The sequence below is a fragment of the Onthophagus taurus genome, chromosome 8 (assembly GCF_036711975.1).
Source record: "Onthophagus taurus isolate NC chromosome 8, IU_Otau_3.0, whole genome shotgun sequence".
Classification (NCBI taxonomy): domain Eukaryota; kingdom Metazoa; phylum Arthropoda; class Insecta; order Coleoptera; family Scarabaeidae; genus Onthophagus; species Onthophagus taurus.
Window position 1 is genome coordinate 1,799,077 of NC_091973.1, and position 22,605 is coordinate 1,821,681.

The 22,605-nt window shown below is 31.1% G+C and overlaps 3 protein-coding genes and 2 long non-coding RNA genes across 6 annotated transcripts; 2 read left to right on the forward strand and 3 right to left on the reverse strand.

Moving 5' to 3' along the window:
* Positions 1-251: 251 nt before the first annotated feature.
* On the reverse strand, positions 252-4,606 carry LOC111415003 (uncharacterized). Its single transcript, XM_023046490.2, has 8 exons — positions 4,337-4,606; positions 3,976-4,168; positions 3,262-3,917; positions 2,917-3,210; positions 2,735-2,849; positions 2,111-2,247; positions 1,309-2,058; positions 252-1,242 (listed from the first exon to the last, which is right to left on the reverse strand). Exons 1-8 carry the CDS (start codon positions 4,374-4,376, stop codon positions 1,115-1,117), a joined length of 2,313 nt encoding a protein of 770 aa, XP_022902258.2. The 5' UTR covers positions 4,377-4,606; the 3' UTR covers positions 252-1,114.
* LOC111415019 (uncharacterized) lies at positions 1,994-2,518 on the forward strand. The gene is made up of 2 exons (XR_011641307.1): positions 1,994-2,067; positions 2,130-2,518. It is a non-coding gene; the product is annotated as an uncharacterized lncRNA (long non-coding RNA).
* Positions 4,607-4,714: 108 nt separating the features above from the next.
* LOC111415012 (Actin-related protein 6) lies at positions 4,715-9,537 on the forward strand. 2 transcript variants are annotated; one of them, XM_071198457.1, is made up of 7 exons: positions 4,715-4,960; positions 5,035-5,110; positions 5,166-5,619; positions 5,672-5,874; positions 8,450-8,758; positions 8,808-8,936; positions 8,988-9,537. In XM_071198457.1, the coding sequence occupies exons 1-7, from the start codon at positions 4,834-4,836 to the stop codon at positions 9,394-9,396; spliced, it is 1,707 nt and encodes a 568-aa protein (XP_071054558.1). In that variant the 5' UTR covers positions 4,715-4,833; the 3' UTR covers positions 9,397-9,537. The 2 variants fall into 2 exon arrangements, with proteins under 2 accessions (XP_071054558.1, XP_071054559.1); XM_071198458.1 differs by lacking the exon at positions 4,715-4,960 and having other exon boundaries at positions 5,171-5,619.
* Positions 9,538-12,204: 2,667 nt separating this feature from the next.
* LOC139431010 (micronuclear linker histone polyprotein-like) lies at positions 12,205-15,186 on the reverse strand. Its single transcript, XM_071198571.1, has 4 exons — positions 14,580-15,186; positions 13,091-14,517; positions 12,394-13,029; positions 12,205-12,339 (listed from the first exon to the last, which is right to left on the reverse strand). Exons 2-4 carry the CDS (start codon positions 14,484-14,486, stop codon positions 12,299-12,301), a joined length of 2,073 nt encoding a protein of 690 aa, XP_071054672.1. The 5' UTR covers positions 14,487-14,517; positions 14,580-15,186; the 3' UTR covers positions 12,205-12,298.
* Positions 15,187-20,815: 5,629 nt separating this feature from the next.
* Positions 20,816-21,361, reverse strand: LOC139431421 (uncharacterized). Its single transcript, XR_011641523.1, has 2 exons — positions 21,298-21,361; positions 20,816-21,243 (listed from the first exon to the last, which is right to left on the reverse strand). It is a non-coding gene; the product is annotated as an uncharacterized lncRNA (long non-coding RNA).
* Positions 21,362-22,605: the final 1,244 nt, after the last annotated feature.

A 22,605-nucleotide genomic window follows, 5' to 3' on the forward strand; every position in this document is an offset into this window, starting at 1 on the left:
TACATTAACCTGTTAGGAATCCGGCCGTCGAGACGTCCACCGAACGAACCGCGAGAAATTTCTAGAAAAGGCCGATGTGTTTCCCAATAATCCCATCGTTTCCAATACACTTTATATCTACACGATCTTCCATATCGAATTCAAAATGTTTATTCAAGCATTTCTAGATATTTCATTTAATTTGCTTTTTAAATTTCAATAACAACATAATTCTATACGTACACAATTGGTTTATCTAAAAATTTATCATCTTATTTTAATAATTTATTTATTCTAGAATCTTTAGTACAAAACGATTTCTATTTAATTCTTAAAAATATTTTTGTATAAAACGCCGATGGAATCTTTTCAACTCATTTTTATACAAAAAATAATTTAATTAAATTTTGTTATATATAAATATATAACTTACATATTAATTGTTATAATAAATATAAATGAAAAAGTTTAAATAAAATTTGAATTGCTTTAAAAGATAGGGCGTTATAAAGGGGTAAACGCGAAGGATGGCAGCAGCTTCAGCAGCACTAACAGCAAGCAGGGGGGAGTGGGAGGCGGAGATTTGAACTGGCAGAGGAGCGGCGTTGTACGCAGCTCGACCGGAGACCGACGGAAAAGGCCAAAAAGACCAAAAAGACCGCCGGTTTCCAAATATCGCCTACGGCCGCCGAGTAGAAAGTTTGGGAGCTCGGTGGCATACAAAACAGGTTGCGCCTTGGGCTCGGCCGACGCGAGCCTTCGAAACTGGTTTCCAGACGGGGCTCCACTGCTCAACAGGTTCGACGACTGCGCTTAGTTCTTCGTCCGGTGGCAAGGCGAGCGCGTCCGTAAAGTCTGCTTCCTCCGCAGGAGGCAGGAGAGGGCCTTCGTGCATACCTCACCGTCGTGGTCACGTGTACAACAGTGCCCAGTTCGATTCGATCCGGACAGCCGTCGGAGCTGACGTTTTCTTTGGTTATCTAGCTGTATGAGTGCCTTTTCGACGTCATAAAGCTAGGTTACCGGAGTTAAAGTCATCTTCGAACCAACGAGAAACGAACCAGAAGATGACCAAGAATAATCCAGCCGCCAGAAGGTAGAATCCCCTACGCTATTCATCCGAAAGAGCGCCCCTTCAGATGGACTCGTAAAGAACATATGGTACGAGTCCGATCAGCATCAATGTGAGCGACGCTCGAGACGATCCCGACCATCGCACCTCTATATCCATTCTAATCTGATCAGGATATCTACATTCCATCTCTAACAAAAAAAGTCATTTTTTTTTTTATTTTGAAAAATCAATTTTAATAAAAATCATTTTCTTACCAGTACATTTTAAATTAGAATCATTACTAATCGCTGAAAATTCAACATTACACAAAGAACCAATCCCACAAATCATCGAAACATCGAAGGTGATCTCATCGGATCCCGTTATTTTGTTACAACCAACGTCTTTATATTCTCTGTAATTCTCTCTACGATCCCCTCCATACTCCTCTCTATAATTCTCTTTATAATCTCTATAATACTCATTATCGGCATTTCGTGCGCAAATGGTTACATCACCGTAACCGTATCCCTTAAATCGGACGGTAACCGAGGTCCTCGCGACAATTTCGCGATGGACCAAGTATTTCCTCCGCATCCCCGGAGTGATATAATCCTCGACATCCGTCACTCCACCACAGAACGGATCGACAATGCTTGACGATGTCTCTTGTAACATAGGCATAACGACATCGACAACGCTTCTAGAACCTTCCAATCCTTCTCTGCTTACCGTTGTTAAGATTTGGACGTCGGGAAAATTATCGACGAGATTGCGGTAGTGAGATGCCGAGTTTTCTGAGGTGACATAAACGATTCGGACGTCGGGACGCGTCCCCTTTAGAGTCCTCATCGACGATTGAGTTCTGGTTGCGTCATCACTACCCACGAGAGCGGTGCTGGCGAAAACCAGAACCACGTGACCAAACGCACGCGATTTCTTAATACCGCAATCCGATGATGATGCCTCTTGGTAAAGTTCTGTTACTGTATTTAAACTCGTTGATAAATGTAATCTTTCTGGAACTATAAAATGTATTAAAAATTAATGTTATACTTTTTGTTGCATTTATCTCACAATTTGTGGTGTTTCTTAGGTTGGCGAAGACTTGATAGAGGTCGTTGGTAACATTGGAGATCCATTCGCCGGTTTGTCCATTAATTATGCCCAATTTGCTGCCATAGTGAGATACGTCGGCTAATTCCGCTAAGTACCTACGAAATGGGAAAGGCAATCGATGAGGCGTCAACAGAAAATCTTAATGAATTCGACCTTAAAACCCGAGAAAGGATTGCTCAAACACCTCTCGGCGGAACGTGTCAATTCCGCTAAACAAAAACGGCTGTTTTGAAATACATACGTATTTCAAGCGACATTAAAAACGTCTGCGATTTATTTTTATTTAGTGTTTTATTTTATTTTTATTTTACTTCAAAGTGGAATGTCCCAAAAAATGTTTTATTTGATTATTAAATATTAAAGTTATTTGTGCATTTTTTTTATCCAAACATTAATTAATAAGATGTAAAAAATAAACGAAAACCAAGTACCCAGTAAATATCAATCAAGCATGCTTAAACCACCGACAATATAAAGTCAGGTAGAAATTCTTCCCTCAGAATTCCACCGTCCCATTTCGTTACATTCCAACAGGTGTTCGGGTTCTTTTCTACCTGGCGATCGAATCAATTAATAACTTACGATATTATTGAGAATATCTCGTCCTGTTTCCACGTCCCATCCAAAATAACTATGATTTCTAAATTATTCATTGCTTCTTCATCTTCGCATACCCCATAAGTATTAGAAATATCATCTAAAATAATTTTACAAAAAATAACATCGAGGTTTTACTTAATATAAATAAAAGATTTAACACCAACTTGAATAATTTTTGAAGTAATCATCTATTTTCTTGGAGTAAGTTTCGATGGTTTCTTTATAAACGGTACTCCCATAACGAGCGTTTTGTTCTAAAAGTTGCGCAACAGCGTTTATCTGCTCGGCGAAATCGAAATCTCGAAAAATTGGTACAAGTTTGCTTCTTCTTTCGCAAGCTTTGTACGTTTTATCAAACGCGACTCCTCGTTTCGAATAGTACATATCTAAAATCTGGCTTAATCTGACGCTGCTCATTATATCCGTCCAACGTTTTAATTCTCTCGCTAATATCAACCCTAATAAGATAGACATTTAATTAAATTAAATTCATTTAATCATAAACACACCATCTAATCCTCCTAGAAATTCAGCTTCGGTCATATCCCACCTATGTTCAGAAAGATAATGCTCCCTAGGATACATAGTATTATTCCAACGTCCTGATTGTCCAAAACTAACATTCGAATTAACATTTTGACTAAAAATTACTTCTGCCATGTCCCCAACAAGGGTAACGGCCAAAACATTGTTAACTTTTACAGATTCAGAAACGTCGGAGTCAAAAGTAATGTTAAGCTCTTTGCTGATATCACTCATTAAGCTCTGCAACTCCACGTGGGACTCCTCAAACGCTGCTATAAAGGCCGCGATTAGATGTCCAGGAGAAACGGTTCCCCATCGAGTTTTTATAACCCCTTTTTCAACGGGGCAATCGCTTAAAAGTCGTCGGGTGTTGTTCCCAACCTTTGCGGTATTTCTTACTTCGCAAGTGTATCTTTCGTCGCCTCTTTCCCATGATCTCAATGAGTTGGATATCAAATCATGGAGGATACATAATTCTTCCTGGGTGAAAGCTTCGTAAGGAAATCTTTCATCGTTTCCAGTGAGAAAATGGAGAGCTATCATTTGAAACTTAAAGAACTGTTTGTTAGTTGCTTTAAACGCGATTACGAATTCATTTTCGGTTCCAAATTCGGATTCCTCTATTCCATCTAATTTCGCACTAAAACATATAAAGACTTATTTATGCGGAAATAATTATGAGGCGGAGATGATTTTACGCGTAAAATACTGCAGTAGCTAACATCCGGATATTTAAGTAACTTTTTGGGTAATCTTCTAATTTTCTAATAAGTTCTATGAAGACTGGTATGTTATGGGGCACATTTGGAATCGTTTCGGAAAAATTTCTTCTGTAGCAATCTCTCAGCCTCTCAGGTAATGATGGAGATATTGTATTTATTGCATAAATTGCTAAAACAAGTTTTTTAATGTTAAAAGACATCGAAAAGAAGTTGTATTGGCAACCATCTTTACATTTTATGTTAAAATTTTTAAATATAAGAAATAAATTTGCCAATTTTCTTAAGATAATTAAATATATATTTGTAAAGACATTTAAATTAAAAACGAAATACTCACATATAAATAAAGTTGTTGTAACAATTATTATTTTGGACATGTTTACGCGATGAAAGGGGTGGAGAAACTGTTACTCATATTTTTTATCTTATCAGCTAGATCGTGGAACATTTACAAAATATGTAATCAGTAAAAGTTATTTATTTTCGAAAATTAGTACTTTGTAACAACAAAGTAAGGTGTTTGAGTAACTACATCATTGAGATTCTTGTTGATGTCTTCGAAAATGGCCGTGATTAGTTTTTGTTTTTGAATAATAAAATATATTTAAATAATAACGTGTCATCTAGTGGTGAATAGTGCTCACAGATTTTCCCACCATTCACGATTTCTAAACAGTGGTCGCTAAAAGCCCGCGGATGCGCAGTTTAGACCTCTTCCGACGTAGTATCTTTCTGTCACTTTCGTTTTGCGGTGTTTTGTCCGCACCAAACCATAATTTACATTATTTATTGATATTTATGAATTGATTGTGATCAAAAATTAATAGTGACGCTATGGATGGTTCTAATAAGCGACAACGACCCGATTATAAAGCCTATGTCCTTAGCCGTTCTTACACTACAAAGCGACAAAAAAACGCTTCCACAGACTTCCATGGCACCATCGTGAAGACCAAAACAAGTAAGGAAATATTATTAATTATTTAATTTTAAATACATCTTTGTTATTTACATGCAAGTTTTTTTTTCTTTTAGTATCTCCAGCAGCAATAATTTGTGACTCAGGAGGATACAGCATAAAAGTGGGAAGTAGTACAAGATCTGAACCAGAGTAAGTTTATTCACTGCAATCACTTATTTTATCATTAATAAAATCGTTTCCAAAGAATAGTTCCCAACTGTATTATGAAAGCAAAATCAGAAAGGAAGAGGTTATTTGTTGGGAATCAAATTGAAGAGTGTCGTGACCTTTCAGGGCTTTATTACCTTTTACCCTGCGAAAAGGGCTTCATTACCAAATGGGATGTGCAAAAACCAATTTGGGACCAAGTTTTTAATAGTCATCCGGTCAATGATAAACCTCTCATTATGACCCAACCTATATTTAATTTCAAATCGATCCAGGAATGTATGGACGAAATATTCTTTGAGGAATATGAAGTTAAATCCATGCTGAGGACGTGCCCTACTGATTTAGCTAGATATCAATATGTTTATGAGAGAGGTAGAAATGTTTCATGTATAGTTATTGACTCAGGGTATAGCTTCACACACATTGTTCCTTATATTAAAGGAAAAAAATATTATCCTGGTATTAAGCGAATATTTGTAGGGGGAAAGGTATAAAATTTTAGTTTGGGAAACTTTAATTACATAGTTTTTTTTTGTGTAGTTATTAACAAATTATTTAAAAGACATCCTTTCATATCGGAAGTTACATGTGATGGAAGAAACTTATGTCATTAACCAAGTTAAAGAAGATACATGCTTTGTCTCTCAATCATTAAAAGATGACATGATGACAGCCAAAAGTTCTGGTTCAAATAGCATTTTAAGAAACTACATTTTACCAGATTTTAATAATATTCGTAGAGGGTAAGAAGTTTTATTTGAAAAATATTTTGATACAAACAATAATTAAGAAGATAATTTTGAATTTAATTTCTATACTATTCACAGGGAAATTAAAAAATTGATAATTTAAAAAAATAGTGCCAATGAAAGTTGTTCCTTGTTTAATTCTTAACAAGTTTTATTTGAAAAATATTTTGATACAAACAATAATTAGGAAAATAATCTTGAATTTCATTTCTATACTATTCACAGGGAAATTAAAAAGTTGATAATTTTAAAAAATGGTGCCCATAAAAGTTGTTCCTTGTCTAATTCTTAACAAGTTTTATTTGAAAAATATTTTGATACAAACAATAATTAAGAAGATAATCTTGAATTAAATTTCTATACTGTTCACAGGGAAATTAAAAAGTTGATAATTTTTAAAAATGGTGCCAACAAACGTTGTTCCTTGTCTAATTCTTAACAAGTTTTATTTGAAAAATATTTTGATACAAACAATAATTAAGAAGATAATCTTGAATTTCATTTCTATACTATTCACAGGGAAATTAAAAAGTTGTTAATTTTAAAAAATGGTGCCAACAAACGTTGATCCTTGTTTAATTCTTAACAAGTTTTATTTGAAAAATATTTTGATACAAACAATAATCAAGAAAATAATCATGAATTTAATTTCTATACTGTTCAAAGGGAAATTAAAAAGTTGATAATTTTAAAAAATGGTGCCAATGAAAGTTGTTCCTTTTTTAATTCTTAACAAGTTTTATTTCAAAAATTTTTTGATACAAACAATAATTAGGAAGATAATCTTGAATTTCATTTCTATACTATTCACAGGGGAAATTAAAAAATTGATAATTTTAAAAAATAGTGCCAATAAAAGTTGTTCCTTCTTTAATTCTTAACAAGTTTTATTTGAAAAATATTTTGATACAAACAATAATTAAGAAGATAATCTTGAATTTCATTTCTATACTATTCACAGGGAAATTAAAAAGTTGATAATTTTAAAAAATGGTACCAATGAAAGTTGTTCCTTGTTTAATTCTTAACAAGTTTTATTTGAAAAATATTTTCATACAAACAATAATTAAGAAGATAATCTTGAATTAAATTTCTATACTGTTCACAGGGAAATTAAAAAGTTGATAATTTTCAAAAATGGTGCCAATGAAAGTTGTTCCTTGTTTAATTCTTAACAAGTTTTATTTGAAAAATATTTTGATACAAACAATAATTAGGAAGATAATCTTGAATTAAATTTCTATACTATTCACAGGGAAATTAAAAAATTGATAATTTTCAAAAATAGTGCCAACAAAGGTTGTTCCTTGCTTAATTCTTAACAAGTTTTATTTGAAAAATATTTTGATACAAACAATAATTAAGAAGATAATCTTGAATTTCATTCCTATACTATTCACAGGGAAATTAAAAAGTTGATAATTTTAAAAAATGGTGCCAATAAAAGTTGTTTCTTGTTTAATTCTTAACAAGTTTTATTTGAAAAATATTTTCATATAAACAATAATTAAGAATATAATCTTGAATTTCATTTCTATACTATTCATAGGGAAATTAAAAAGTTGATAATTTTAAAAAATGGTGCCAATGAATGTTGTTCCTTGTTTAATTCTTAACAAGTTTTATTTGAAAAATATTTTGATACAAACAATAATTAAGAAGATAATCTTGAATTTCATTTCTATACTATTCACAGGGAAATTAAAAAGTTGATAATTTTAAAAAATGTTGCCAATGAAAGTTGTTCCTTGTCTAATTCTTAACAAGTTTTGTTTAAAAAATATTTTGATATAAACAATAATTAGGAAAATAATCTTGAATTTAATTTCTATACTGTTCAAAAGGAAATTAAAAAGTTGATAACTTAAAAAAATGGTGCCAATGAAAGTTGTTCCTTGTTTAATTCTTAACAAGTTTTATTTGAAAAATATTTTGATACAAACAATAATTAAGAAGATAATCTTGAATTTCATTTCTATACTATTCACAGGGAAATTAAAAAGTTGATAATTTTAAAAAATGGTGCCAATAAACGTTGTTCCTTGTTTAATTCTTAACAAGTTTTATTTGAAAAATATTTTGATACAAACAATAATTAAGAATATAATCTTGAATTTAATTTCTATACTATTCACAGGGAAATTAAAAAATTGATAATTTAACAAAATGGTGCCAATGAAAGTTGTTCCTTGTCTAATTCTTAACAAGTTTTATTTGAAAAATATTTTCATACAAACAATAATTAAGAAGATAATCTTGAATTTCATTTCTATACTATTCACAGGGAAATTAAAAAATTGATAATTTAAAAAAATGGTGCCAATGAAAGTTGTTCCTTGTCTAATTCTTAACAAGTTTTATTTGAAAAATATTTTTATACAAACAATAATTAAGAACATAATATTGAATTTAATTTCTATACTATTCACAGGGAAATTATAAAATTGATAATTTTCAAAAATAGTGCCAACAAAGGTTGTTCCTTGTTTAATTCTTAACAAGTTTTATTTGAAAAATATTTTGATAATTTTAAATTCCATTTCCATATATAATTATTAATAATTTTTAGGTATGTTCAAAATCCAGACGACAAACAATTCCCAGAAAATTGCCAAATCCTCCACTTAAACAATGAAAGATTCACTGTACCAGAACTCTTAATGCGCCCTTCAAACATAGGCATGCAATATATGGGGATTCCAGAAGCTGTAGCGAAATGCATTGAATTGTGTCCCGAAAATGAGCGCCAAACGCTCATGAATAATATCGTATTAATCGGGGGAAATGCAAATTTCCCTGGATACAAAGAACGACTTTATGCGGATATTCGATATTTAACACCTTGCCATTTATCGTTAAATATTCATCTCCCAGAAAAGTACGTACGATTCATTTTATTTTTCTTTAACATCAATTTATTTTTGTAGCCCCATTTTATATCCTTGGCAAGGTGGAAAAACCCTCTCTCGAAGTAAGCACTTCCAGTCCATGGTTGTGACAAAATATGATTACGAAGAATATGGATCAAAAGTAACTTACAAAAAATTTAGTGATTGGTGGGTTTTTAATCTTAGTTTAATCTCGATTATTAATTTTGTCTTTTGCAGGTTAACCGCGGAAGTACCTGAACCAAAAATTGAAGTAAAACCAAAGAAAATCTCTATTTTAGACAACTTAAAAGGATTGGACGTCTTCGGGAAATGCGGTGATGATTCCCAAGAAGTTCCAACGCTGCGAAAATCGCCAGTATTAAACCAAAGTATCGAACATCACCTCCAACCCTTGATAGCAACCCCGGTTTTAAATAAACAAGAACACATAACTTTACCGGAGAATGCGTCCATCACAGTGTTACCACGCGAAAATGAATCAACACAAACGATTGAAATTAAAAAGAACTTTATTCCGATTACAGCGATTAGATTAAAATCGAATGTGGTATCCACTTTGCGATTTATTCCCATTGGCGAAGTTTTAAAGGGAAACGCGATTCTTGGCAATATGAAATTGAAATAGTTTATTTTTCTTTTTATTCAACTTTTTATTTGCGGGCGCAATTTTAGATAAAAAAATGTAATATCAACAACAAAAAAATGTTGCTGTTTGTAAATAATATTTCCGTACAAAAAAATAAATAAATAGAAAACACACCTGAAACAATTGGTCAATTTAACGGATTCAAACGAAATTCGCTTGTTGTTCCTTTTACGTTGTATTTAATCTTTGTATATATACATTATAATAAAAAAACAAAAACTATTAATTTGATTTCTTTTTTATTTTTGTCCTTAATTACAATTATTAATGAAAGGAGAGGTCAAAAATGAAACAATTAATACCCCAAATACATTTATTTAATAAAATTTGATTATAAAGATGCGATTAAATTGATTACATGATAAAAGCATATTAAAATTCTTGCGTTATACTTTCATTGCAAGCTTGAAGTTGGTTTAACTTTGATGGTGTAATCTAAAAAAAAATCTTAAATACTTTTTTTTATGATTACTAAGAATAATACTTACACGGTGTATCTTCATCATCGCTAGAAATATAAATTGGCTCATTATAATCAAAATGATTATTTTGATTGAATTAAAAAATTGATAATTTTCAAAAATAGTGCCAACAAAGGTTGTTCCTTGCTTAATTCTTAACAAGTTTTATTTGAAAAATATTTTGATACAAACAACAATTAAGAAGATAATCTTGAGTTTCATTTCTATACTATTCACAGGGAAATTAAAAAGTTGATAATTTTAAAAAATGGTGCCAACAAACGTTGTTCCTTGTTTAATTCTTAACATGTTTTATTTGAAAAATATTCGGATACAAACAATAATTAAGAAGATACTCTTGAATTTCATTTCTATACTATTCACAGGGAAATTAAAAAATTGATAATTTTCAAAAATAGTGCCAACAAAGGTTGTTCCTTGCTTAATTCTTAACAAGTTTTATTTGAAAAATATTTTGATACAAACAATAATTAGGAACATAATATTGAATTTAATTTCTATACTATTCACAGGGAAATTAAAAAGTTGATAATTTTCAAAAATGGTGCCAATGAAAGTTGTTCCTTGTCTAATTCTTAACAAGTTTTATTTGAAAAATATTTTGATACAAGCAATAATTAAGAAGATAATCTTGAATTTCATTTCTATACTATTCACAGGGAAATTAAAAAGTTGATAATTTTAAAAAATTGTGCCAACAAACGTTGTTCCTTGTTTAATTCTTAACAAGTTTTATTTGAAAAATATTTTGATAATTTTCAATTCGATTTCTCTACCGTTTTTATACATATACATTATATATTATATACAATTTAACGGATTCAAACGAAATTCGCTTGTTGTTCCTTTTACGTTGTATACATTACTTAATCTTTGTATATATACATTATAATAAAAAAACAAAAACTATTAATTTGATTTCCTTTTTATTTTTGTCCTTAATTACAATTATTAATGAAAGGAGAGGTCAAAAATGAAACAATTAATACCCCAAATACATTTATTTAATAAAATTTGATTATAAAAATGCGATTAAATTGATTACATGATAAAAGCATATTAAAATTCTTGCATTATACTTTTATTGCAAGCTTGAAGTTGGTTTAACTTTGATGGTGTAATCTTAAAAAAAAAATCTTAAATACTTTTTTTTTATGATTACTAAGAAGAATACTTACACGGTGTATCTTCATCATCGCTAGAAATATAAATTGGCTCATTATAATCAAAATGATTATTTTGATTGAATTAAAAAATTGATAATTTTCAAAAATAGTGCCAACAAAGGTTGTTCTTTGCTTAATTCTTAACAAGTTTTATTTGAAAAATATTTTGATACAAACAACAATTAAGAAGATAATCTTGAATTTCATTTCTATACTATTCACAGGGAAATTAAAAAGTTGATAATTTTAAAAAATGGTGCCAACAAACGTTGTTCCTTGTTTAATTCTTAACATGTTTTATTTGAAAAATATTCGGATACAAACAATAATTAAGAAGATACTCTTGAATTTCATTTCTATACTATTCACAGGGAAATTAAAAAATTGATAATTTTCAAAAATAGTGCCAACAAAGGTTGTTCCTTGCTTAATTCTTAACAAGTTTTATTTGAAAAATATTTTGATACAAACAATAATTAAGAAGATAATCTTGAATTAAATTTCTATACTGTTCACAGGGAAATTAAAAAGTTGATAATTTTCAAAAATGGTGCCAATGAAAGTTGTTCCTTGTCTAATTCTTAACAAGTTTTATTTGAAAAATATTTTGATACAAACAATAATTAGGAACATAATATTGAATTTAATTTCTATACTATTCACAGGGAAATTAAAAAATTGATAATTTAAAAAAATGGTGCCAATGAAAGTTGTTCCTTGTTTAATTCTTAACAAGTTTTATTTGAAAAATATTTTCATACAAGCAATAATTAAGAAGATAATCTTGAATTTCATTTCTATACTATTCACAGGGAAATTAAAAAGTTGATAATTTTAAAAAATTGTGCCAACAAACGTTGTTCCTTGTTTAATTCTTAACAAGTTTTATTTGAAAAATATTTTGATAATTTTCAATTCAATTTCTCTACCGTTTTTATACATATACATTATATATTATATACAATTTAACGGATTCAAACGAAATTCGCTTGTTGTTCCTTTTACGTTGTATACATTACTTAATCTTTGTATATATACATTATAATAAAAAAACAAAAACTATTAATTTGATTTCTTTTTTATTATTGTCCTTAATTACAATTATTAATGAAAGGAGAGGTCAAAAATGAAACAATTAATACCCCAAATACATTTATTTAATAAAATTTGATTATAAAGATGCGATTAAATGATTACATGATAAAAGCATATTAAAATTCTTGCATTATACTTTTATTGCAAGCTTGAAGTTGGTTTAACTTTGATGGTGTAATCTAAAAAAAAATCTTAAATACTTTTTTTTTATGATTACTAAGAAGAATACTTACACGGTGTATCTTCATCATCGCTAGAAATATAAATTGGCTCATTATAATCAAAATGATTATTTTGATTGATCCCAGAAGTCGAAGGAACCGGTTCCTCTACGTTTGGATACAAGTTTTCATCGGGAATATAATCGTCTTGGTAATCCTGCATAAATTTCCACTCGTAAGGATCAAAAATATTTAACGAATCATCCATAGTAATATTTTCTTCCTCATTACTATTCTCTTCCAAATTAATAATTTCATCGTCATCAATAATATCTTCAACATTAATAATTTCTTCCTCATTACCAGTATCATCCACATCAATATATTCCTCACCTCCATGATTATTTTGATACGTTGGTTGAGGTGGGGTGCTGTGTTCGTTGAAATTATTTTGCGAATGAGTATCGTTTAGAACGATGAAATGATGATTTACTACTTCAGGGCTAAATTTGAAACGATATGGGCAAAATAGTGATTCAAAAGTTGATGGTCTTGATGCTGAGTAAAGAAAAGGGGTGGCGTAGAGGCACCCAGGATGTAGTATCATTGGGGTGTTTACGAAAAATTCATAACACGTCTCCAACAAACCAATCGCACCATTTCCTACGTTTATAAATCGTCGGCTTACTCGATCAGGATCGTTAAAATCTACAAAAAAATCATTAAAATTAATTTCACTTTGTTTATTTAATATAATAATAAGTATTACTTGGCAATTTTAAACTTAAATATTGCATTGGGTGTTCCAAATTTTTATAATTTTTGTTCATTTTTTCGTTTTTATCAGAATTTGGTACTTCAACCATGATAACATCGGAATCTTCATCAACTTCTTGATTAAGTGTTTCTTTATTCATTGGAATTTCTTCTTCTTCGTTATACATTTCTGATTTAATTTCGTTAAATATTGAGGGATCAGTTTCATTTTTAGTTTTATTTTCAGTTTCAATTTCAGCCTCAATTTCAACACCAACTTCTTCAATTTCCATTTCAGTTTCAACTTGAGGCAGAATTTGGTTCGCCTCGGATTCATTGTTTTTCTTTTTAATAACAAATCGGTTTTTAAGGTTTTTAACTTCCTCATCATTTTGTATCTTTTTAATATTAGACTCGGATTTTGACCTCTTTTCGTGCGAAGTTTGTGGTTTTTCATTAACACAGCTCCTTCCTCGTTTGGATTTAGAAAAATCCGGCTTCAAAGTTGAATATTTTTCATGTTTCTTTGATTTCTTATCTTGGCGTTTCGATTTTTTCGATTTCTTGCTCGATTTCGATGCGGATTCAGCCCCATAATATTTTTCTTGTTTACTTCTTTTTTTAGAACGAATTTCTTTTGGTGAATCTTCGTCGAAAGCACGCTTCTCGCCCCTGGTTTTCGAGCGACTTTTATGTTCACTTTTACGGCTTGATTTATGTCGCTTGGATTTATGTTTTTTTGAGCGCGAATTCAAGTTGGAGCTTGTTGAAGGTTGTGGGATTCGCTCCGTTTGAGGTAAAACATCTTGATTGAAATATTTTTGGAGTTCGGGAAAATACATTTGCCATGATTTCAAGTCGAAACGTTTATTTTTGTATTCTAGTGATTGCCCAACGAGGGGGTGATGCTCCAAAAAGTCGAGGATTAAGTTTTGCAACTCTATTTCTTTAGCTTCTAATACGAAAAAGTCGTTAAGGCTCGAATTTTCTTTCGGTTCGTTTGGTGCGGATTGGTTTAAATCTTTATTTTCCTCCGCAATTTTTGAAGTGGATGGCTGATAAAAGTACGGAGTTTTATGCATTTCTAGTAATGTTAATGCGATTTCATGAAGGTCTGGGTCGTATTCTCTAGTTTTGGGAGCGGATTCCCCAGCTTTTGAGCAGCTTGGTTCATCTTTGCTTTCTGATGTCCCACTTTGCAAGCTTGATTTTCTTTTTTTTACAGGCAAATGGTTATCGCCCACATTGGAGTCCTCCCTATCCAAAGCTTCGGATGTCTCGGACGTTTTATCAACCTCCTCCAATTTATTTTCTTCGCCTACAAGATTCTCGAGCGGAGTTGTTGGGTTTTCAGGTTTATCGCTTTTTCTTTTCCTCCCACTTGATTTCGACGAAATCTCGTTATTCATTTTGTCAATACTTAAGAATGCCCCTCGTTATCTTGCAAAAACAAAGCGATGAACTGCCGATTCAGCAACAAATTCTTTGGGAAGTGTACTTACCACTTTTTTGAACACTACAACCGAACACCTCAACAACTACAATGCAAATGAAGGCGAATCAAAAACGTGCGGTGATTAAGACCAGTTATATTCCTTATGGTGGTGAGGTGTTTACACGAAATTTAAAACCCAATGAGTTTGTAGATTAGAAACTTCTAAATAATTGCGATAATTTAATGAATGAGTTCCACAGAAATTGTTTAAAATTAATAATTTAATATACTAATATATATATAATAAATCTATATATTATTCAAAGCATGATGGTCCACTTTAACATGTCTAAATTCAGCCCCAGAATCTTGGGAGTAATAACAAGTTGTGTTGTCATCGTCACTTAAATCGTGAATAAAAATTGATTCGGCTAAGGAGTCAGCTGAATATTGGGAGTCGTCTCTTTCGGAAATATTTGTGTTATGCCCCGTTTCCTTTATTTTATCATTTAAAGTTAAATTATCAACGTTATTTCGAGCCGTATCACCCCATATCTCGTCAAGATAACGACGTAGCATTCCGCCTTTTTCAAGGATGTGAGTTTCCTCTTCTTTTGTAGTAAAATTAATGTTTGGGACTTCAATTTTTATTGGAACTGGATTCCCGGCCACATCTCCGAAATTACCTCCACCTAATAATTAATCTTAGACATCAAGATGATTTAATCTAATTTCATTTTTACCTGTTAAGTCTTCTTTATTTTCCAAATTGAATAGTTTAAACTTCTTACAAATACCCCCATTAGAATCTGATATAGCGAAATAATCTTGTTTTGCTTGATTCTTGGACGATAAGGATTCGTCTTCATCAACTTGGAAGGCTCGTTTCCTTCGTTGTTGATTCATTATAATTTTGGTCGCATCTTTGCTACAAAATGCTCAATAATTAGATTTAAAATAAAGTGTTGGAACCCGTTACCCCTATATACTTTGATATGAGTCAAAAGCGAGTAATTCGATTGGATTCCAATTACGGTTAGAGGATGCGTAAGACGTATAATTCGAATGGAATTTTAAAAAGAAATTTTTGTTATTGCAAAAACGAAATTGATAGCATTTTTTTAAATTCTGTAAAATAATAGCAATACGAGACGGTGGGAGATATTAAATAATTAACGGCGCCGTGCAACGAAAACAAATTGAAATGATCAAGTTTCAAGCTCGTAAACATTAACCTTGAATTAGAGTAATTCGACTTTTGCTCGGCCGTTATCAAAAATCGTGCTTAATAAACAATCAACCCACTGAATAGCTTAATTGTTCTTGCATTTTAATTTCTTACGCAGAAATCTACAACAATAAGAAATTTTGAATCGTATCTCAGGAACGAATTGGGATATTATGAAATAAAAAACATTTAATAAATCTCATTATTATGATTTTTTAACCCCAACTCTGCATTATTATTTATCCAAATCCGATTATAAAATGTTTACGTCACGCGAATGCGATAAGCCCTCTGGTGGCAAGAAAAAAAAAATAAAAAATTTTGCTATAGAAATATTTATTATGACATTTCACTACAAAATTATAATTTGTTAAATTATAACTTATATTCAGTAAACATCATCATTAATTCATAGATGCGGCGTCCAGCTTTGAAATGTTCCTCCGCTGTAAAAGGGCGTGCGCTCCAATCAACAGCACAGAGACGCTAAAAATGAAAAATTCATTAAAAATTAGCCCAAATAGAAGAAATTAAAACTTACAAATTCCTTGTTTGGGGTGGTCCCGCTGGCTTCGCTTTCTTTATCTTCTTTATTAGCACCATCAAAAGACGAAAAGTGGTCCCCAGGAGATGCAATGTCAAAAACATTAGGAATTTGGTCCCAATTATCAAACCCTAAGAAGTTGAAGGTGATGCGTTTGGACAAAATGAATTTCATCTTGTTCGATTTGAGAATATCTTCCAACTCCTTCGTAATCGCCTTTTCTTTGAACGCAATAAGATCGAAAATGAACACATTATCCCAGGTGCACATATAAATTAAGCTTGGAATCGTTTTGGTCGCATCCATTTTATCGACATAATTTATCGGTGCAACAAAAATCGCTTCGGCTTTATTCAATTTCTTGATAGCATCCGTGTAAATTTTTCTCTTATTCCAAACGTAAGTGATGTTGGGTGGCTCAAACTTAGGAGCAGTGGGAGCACTCATGTTGCTTGATTGTTAAGAACCAGGGACTGAACGTTATTGCATCGAAGAAAACATTAACTGACGTTTGACAGTTCGATGAATGCGTTCGTAAATTTAAAAAGGGTCCGCTCACACAATTTCAAAATAAAATTAAAAGCACTAAAATTTTATGGTTTTTTTTATTAAATAAATATTTTTTATTTGCTGATGTTTTGTAATATTATATATTACATATTTATTATTAAATTTTTTTTGAAATATTGTTTGTATTTTTTTCATAAATGAGTTGTCTGGTTTCAATATCCCCTAAATCCATTTTTGGGCAAAAATGAGATATATACACCATCTGTTAGAAAAAGTTGTTTTCTATAAAATACTCAATGATTTGTATTAAAAAACTCGCGAATCCCTTAAAAATTCAAATCAAATAGACAGCCTTTAGATATTAAAGAGAGCTACTTTCGATTTATTTTTAATACTTCCTTCAACATCGGCTTTGGATCTCCTAGCACCGATGTTTGCTCTAAGTGTCTTGAACTCCGGGAAAAAATTAAAAATGAAAAGGTTGCATCTATTAAAACAGTGCTAACTACAGAATACCGAATACATAAGCTCAGGGCCAAAGCATTTTTTGAACAGCTAAAAGAGAAACGGGACGGCCTTCTGACAATTTCTTTTGATTGTCAGAAAAACTTGGTATTGCCCAAAATACCAGATCAAAGTACCTATTATAGTAGACAACTGTACATTTACAACTTCACTACTGTATGCTCCGTTAACAAAAAATAATGTTAAAATTTTCACGTGGACTGAAGATAAACTTTGATTGGTCGCCGATGGATGCGGCGGCCAACATAAAAATACCATTATGATATGTATGTTGTTCAAATGGCTAAGCAGTATAAGCAGTTCTATTAGAACAATCGAGCTGGTATTCCCAGTGGTTGGGCACTCCTACATTCCACCTGACAGGGTTTTTGCTACTATCGAAAAAGAAATAAGAAAGAAAGAAGAAATTGTAATGCCAGAAGAATACATAAATATTTTTCAAGAACATGCTACTGTTTTTAAACTTGGAAAAGATGTTCCCGATAGTGATTGGAAAGGTGCTGGTCAAAAAATCCTTAAGCCAGTGTCTCAGTGGCATTTTAAATTTAACCAATGTAAGAGATATATTATACGACGTGGCAAAAAAAACGCCATCACCATTCGAGGTGAGTTATCTTACCGTTCAGACACCGGAACATTCAAAGGAGTTTTTAGGAAAAACCAAACCGCCATGAATATCCAGCCAAAAGAAATTCCTACCGGAGTGAAACCAAAAGATCTGAAAATGAGAGATGTAAATAACTTGTTAAGCAAACATTATGGAAAGAACTGGAGAGCGGTAGAAAATTTGGCTTATTATAGAGATGTGTTGAGAAAATTTCAGAACAATAATATTCCTGGCGATTCTCGAGAAGACAGTGGGGACGAAGAGCCTAGTTTATGTGAATCAACCGAAAATATACTTGATGTTACAGTTTAAGAGTTTTTTAAGTACAGTTTTTAAATAACATATCTTTCAAAAAATAAAGTTTCCTGTTATTAGCTACAAAGAGATTTGATTTGACACTTTCAAGTTATGCCTAATCCATTTGGTCAGATTCAAATGAGCCTTAATCCACAGTTTGGTAGCAAACGCAACCAAACACCATTTTTAAATCCACTTTGTGATTTTTATATTTATTTCAAAAGACGTGGTTATAGAATTTTTGAAACTTCAGTAAGTCTTCTAATAACAAATAAATTATGTTTGAATTATTAACGCCAAAATCATCCCAAAATACTTTTTTGCCGTTTTCTCAAAATCGAAAAATTTGGACTTAAGGGTATTTGAAACCAAACAACTCAAATATTAGATTAAATTAATTGTATAAATAAAAATGGGTCTTTATGTCTGACTAGTTTCGGTCGGAATCCATCTTCAGAGATAACTACATCTTATTAATAATTAAACTTTTAAGCTTAAAATGATTCAATTGGTGTGATAGAGTCAATAATGATCAAAATAGCTTCTTGGGCAACACCGTGCTTATTGGCGCTTCCTCCAATAACGACTCATTCTGATTGGTTTATCAGAGGTAGATGCTGTGAACATGACACTTCACGCCGTGCCTTTCACTTTTTCATTTTCATACTCATATTCCAAGAAGTTTCTTCCAAGAAGAAAGAAGACACTTTTAATAACACTTCTTCAATTTATGGAAGATGCATAAATATTAAGAACTATACGAAAATATGCTCAATTTGCAGTTTTTCGTTTAAAATATTTGTGGACACCTAAAATCAAACGCACTGTATATAAAATTTTTTCATAATTACGTTTAATTTAATTTTGTAATTCACCTCCTGGGTTGAAAACCGTGCAATATTTAAAATTACCAAAACCTATTACAATGCGAGCTAAAAATAGATTTTATTACCTTCGATTTGATAAAACATATTATTTTTCAAACCTTTGCCTAAATGACTTAAAATCAAATTGAAGTCACTAAATTAAGGTGAAATAATAAAATTTTAAATAGAACCGATTACGTATCCTATCGATTTGGGTTTCCAACAAATTAACGGTCAGTAGTTAATAGATTGGCGAAATGGATTCATCGAGTATGAACAACTTTTATACAAAATTGAATTCTGACAAACCGAAAGTGATCAAGCCGCTTCTTAACGACAAAATCAATGCATTAAACTGCACGCTGAATAATTTTTTATCGATAGATCCTGAAAGTCCTGGAGTTTGTGAGAAGAATGTTTCTGATGCTGAAATGATGAAAAAATTGATGCCGGATTTAAAAAGCGCTTTGGAGAGAATTCACCAAAGAAGATTTAGTGTACCAATGAGGAATATGCCAGAAGGATCTCTCAAACCTGCTAGAAAAAATAAGGGTCCAGAAAAAGAGCAATTTCCGCTCCCTCCTTCCGTTATCAGAGCTACAAATCACCCCACAAAAATTATTTATCCATCCCTTGTAAGTAATTAAAATAATTATTAAATAATTCACTATTTTAATATTTAATTTTATTTAGCCAGGAAATCCATCTCCGCCTCCACCTCCACCGAGAACGTGCTCCAGGAAAGATATTAACTTCAATCAACAGTCTTTATCGCCAACCAATTTTGAAGGGAGATTCCGATTTCCCGATGCTGACAATTTCCCATCACCGCCAACATATAAAGGCACTGAAAAAGTTTATGGGAAATCAGGTAAATCCAAGGGATTCTCATCTTTTTGCACTTTTTGTATCAGCAATCGAGGAAATTCGAACTAAAATCAATAATCTAAACAATTTATAATTAGAAATGTTTTAATTATAAATGTTGGTAAATAAATATTAAAAAAAAATCTTTAATTTTTTATTATTTAAATTTCCCGCTTACCAATAAGGTCGAAATTGAACCCAACTTCGCATCACGCAGACTCGTTTAACTCATTCATCTAATGCTGTTCGTGTAGTTCGCATTGTTTTTTCCTAATCATGGATGCTCTTAAGGCTATTAAAACCCAACCCAAGATGACGTACGTATGGAATAAAAAAAAGATTTACACGGACGCTATCAAGAAATTGAATAAAGCAGAGGCGATTTTGATCGTTCCTATAAATTATGTAGACATAACGGAAACCCCTTCAAGTTTGGTTTATATGTGCACTCATCATGGCGGATTTATTTTCGACCTAATCATGCTTAAAGAAGAACAAATAGGAAAGGAGTTGGTGGATATTGTGAAATCGAACAAGATAAAATTCGTTTTTTCGAAATTCATGACGTTTTATTTTTTGAATATCGATATGCGACAAAATATTCCTAACGTGTATGAGATTGAATTTTTATCAAAACGCGAATTTGGTTATGGCGTTTGTAAAAGCCGAATTCCTCACAGCACAGAGTTTGTAAGTTTTTAATATTTTTAAATTAAATATATTTTATTTCTTAATTTATTTAGAATATTGATGATGTTGATTGGAGTCTACGCCCATTTAAATCCAACGAACAATTTAAGGCTGGAACTCGATTATATGAATTGCTTATGACCAACGACATAAAGTTAAAACGACGATAAACTAATAAGATTGTATTTATATTATTAAATATATTCATAAATATTTCAATAAAAAAAAAATTGTTTTATTTGTAGTAAAAGTGGTTAACATTTTAAACAACTTATTCCTCATCACTAGGAACTAATTTTTCTTGATTTACATTAGCACTTTGAGGAAATGATTCAGTACCAAGATAACATTTTCGAATATTCGATCGATTACTCAAACTTGAACCACAAATGGCTTTATATTTATTACGAATTTCGTGAATGAATGTTTGATCCAAACGCTTTAAAGGTATGCTTACAGGACAACTTAAAATAACTTGATTATTTGAAATTCGAGCTTTTCTATATTTAAGATTCTTGTTTTTTGATTCTTTTGAAATGCTTGTAGTTTTAGTATCTTGATTTTCCTGCTGGTCTTCATGATTTAGCTGTTGAAACTCTACAATAATTAAATAATTTGTTAAATAATTCATTATTATTAATAAAGTCTCACGTTTTGTAGTAATTTGATCGTCAACGCACTCAATATTTTGTTCTGTTGAAGATTGGGATAAAATATCAGGGTCATCACCACGGTGGGAGGAATGGAGTTGTTGATTTAGCTGGTGAGATTCTAAAATAAATTTTTTTTAATCTTAATTATTAAGAATTGTTTATACTTACCATTAGGTCTCATTGTTGTTGTCAGAATTTATTTCTTATACACTTCACAAAATAACGTATCATACACACTGCTTACGTTCAAATTTATAACTACAAAGCTCGCTGTACGGTCGTTGCCGTTATAAACGTGGTGATTAATTTTTGGAGGTGATTAAAAAATTATGACGAATATCCAAAAACACGCGTTACAAGTTCAACGATTATAAATTTAGCTCAACTTGGGTTGGCTTTAATTATTCCGTTTCCTTATCCTAGGTACTGAAAGTGATAAAGTACTGCACAAAAGTTGTAGCAATATAATTTTCTAGTATAAGGAGTTAATGGTATCATTCGGGATTCGGCGCATACTACAAAAAAACTTTTGAAACAAAAGTTGTAGTAAATTTTATTGTTAATAATATTGCTCTCTTGCACTTTTACTCTCAGATGCATAAATATCGAGAAAAATACGAAAATATGAAAATTTGCTGAATTCCTAATTTTATAAGGAGTTAATGGTATCATTGGGGATTCGGCGCATACTACAAAAAAACTTTTGACACAAAAGTTGTAGTAAATTTTATTGTTAACAATATTGCTCTCTTTCACTTTTGCTCTCAGATGCATAAATATCGAGAAAAATACGAAAATATGAAAATATGCTGAATTCCTAATTTTATAAGGAGTTAATGGTATCATTCGGGATTCGGCGCATACTACAAAAAAACTTTTGAAACAAAAGTTGTAGTAAATTTCATTGTTAACAATATTGCTCTCTTGCACTTTTGCTCTCAAATGTATAAATATCGAGAAAAATATGAATATTTGCTGAATTCGTAATTTTATAAGGAGTTAATGGTATCATTCGGGATTCGGCGCATACTACAAAAAAACTTTTGAAACAAAAGTTGTAGTAAATTTCATTGTTGACAATATTGCTCTCTTGCACTTTTGCTCTCAAATGTGTAAATATCGAGAAAAAGACGAAAATTTGCTGAATTCGTAATTTTATAAGCAGCTAATGGTGTCATTCGGGATTCGGCGCATACTACAAAAAAACTTTTGAAACAAAAGTTGTAGTAAATTTCATTGTTAACAATATTGCTCTCTTTCACTTTTGCTCTAAGATGCATAAATATCGAGAAAAATACGAAAATAT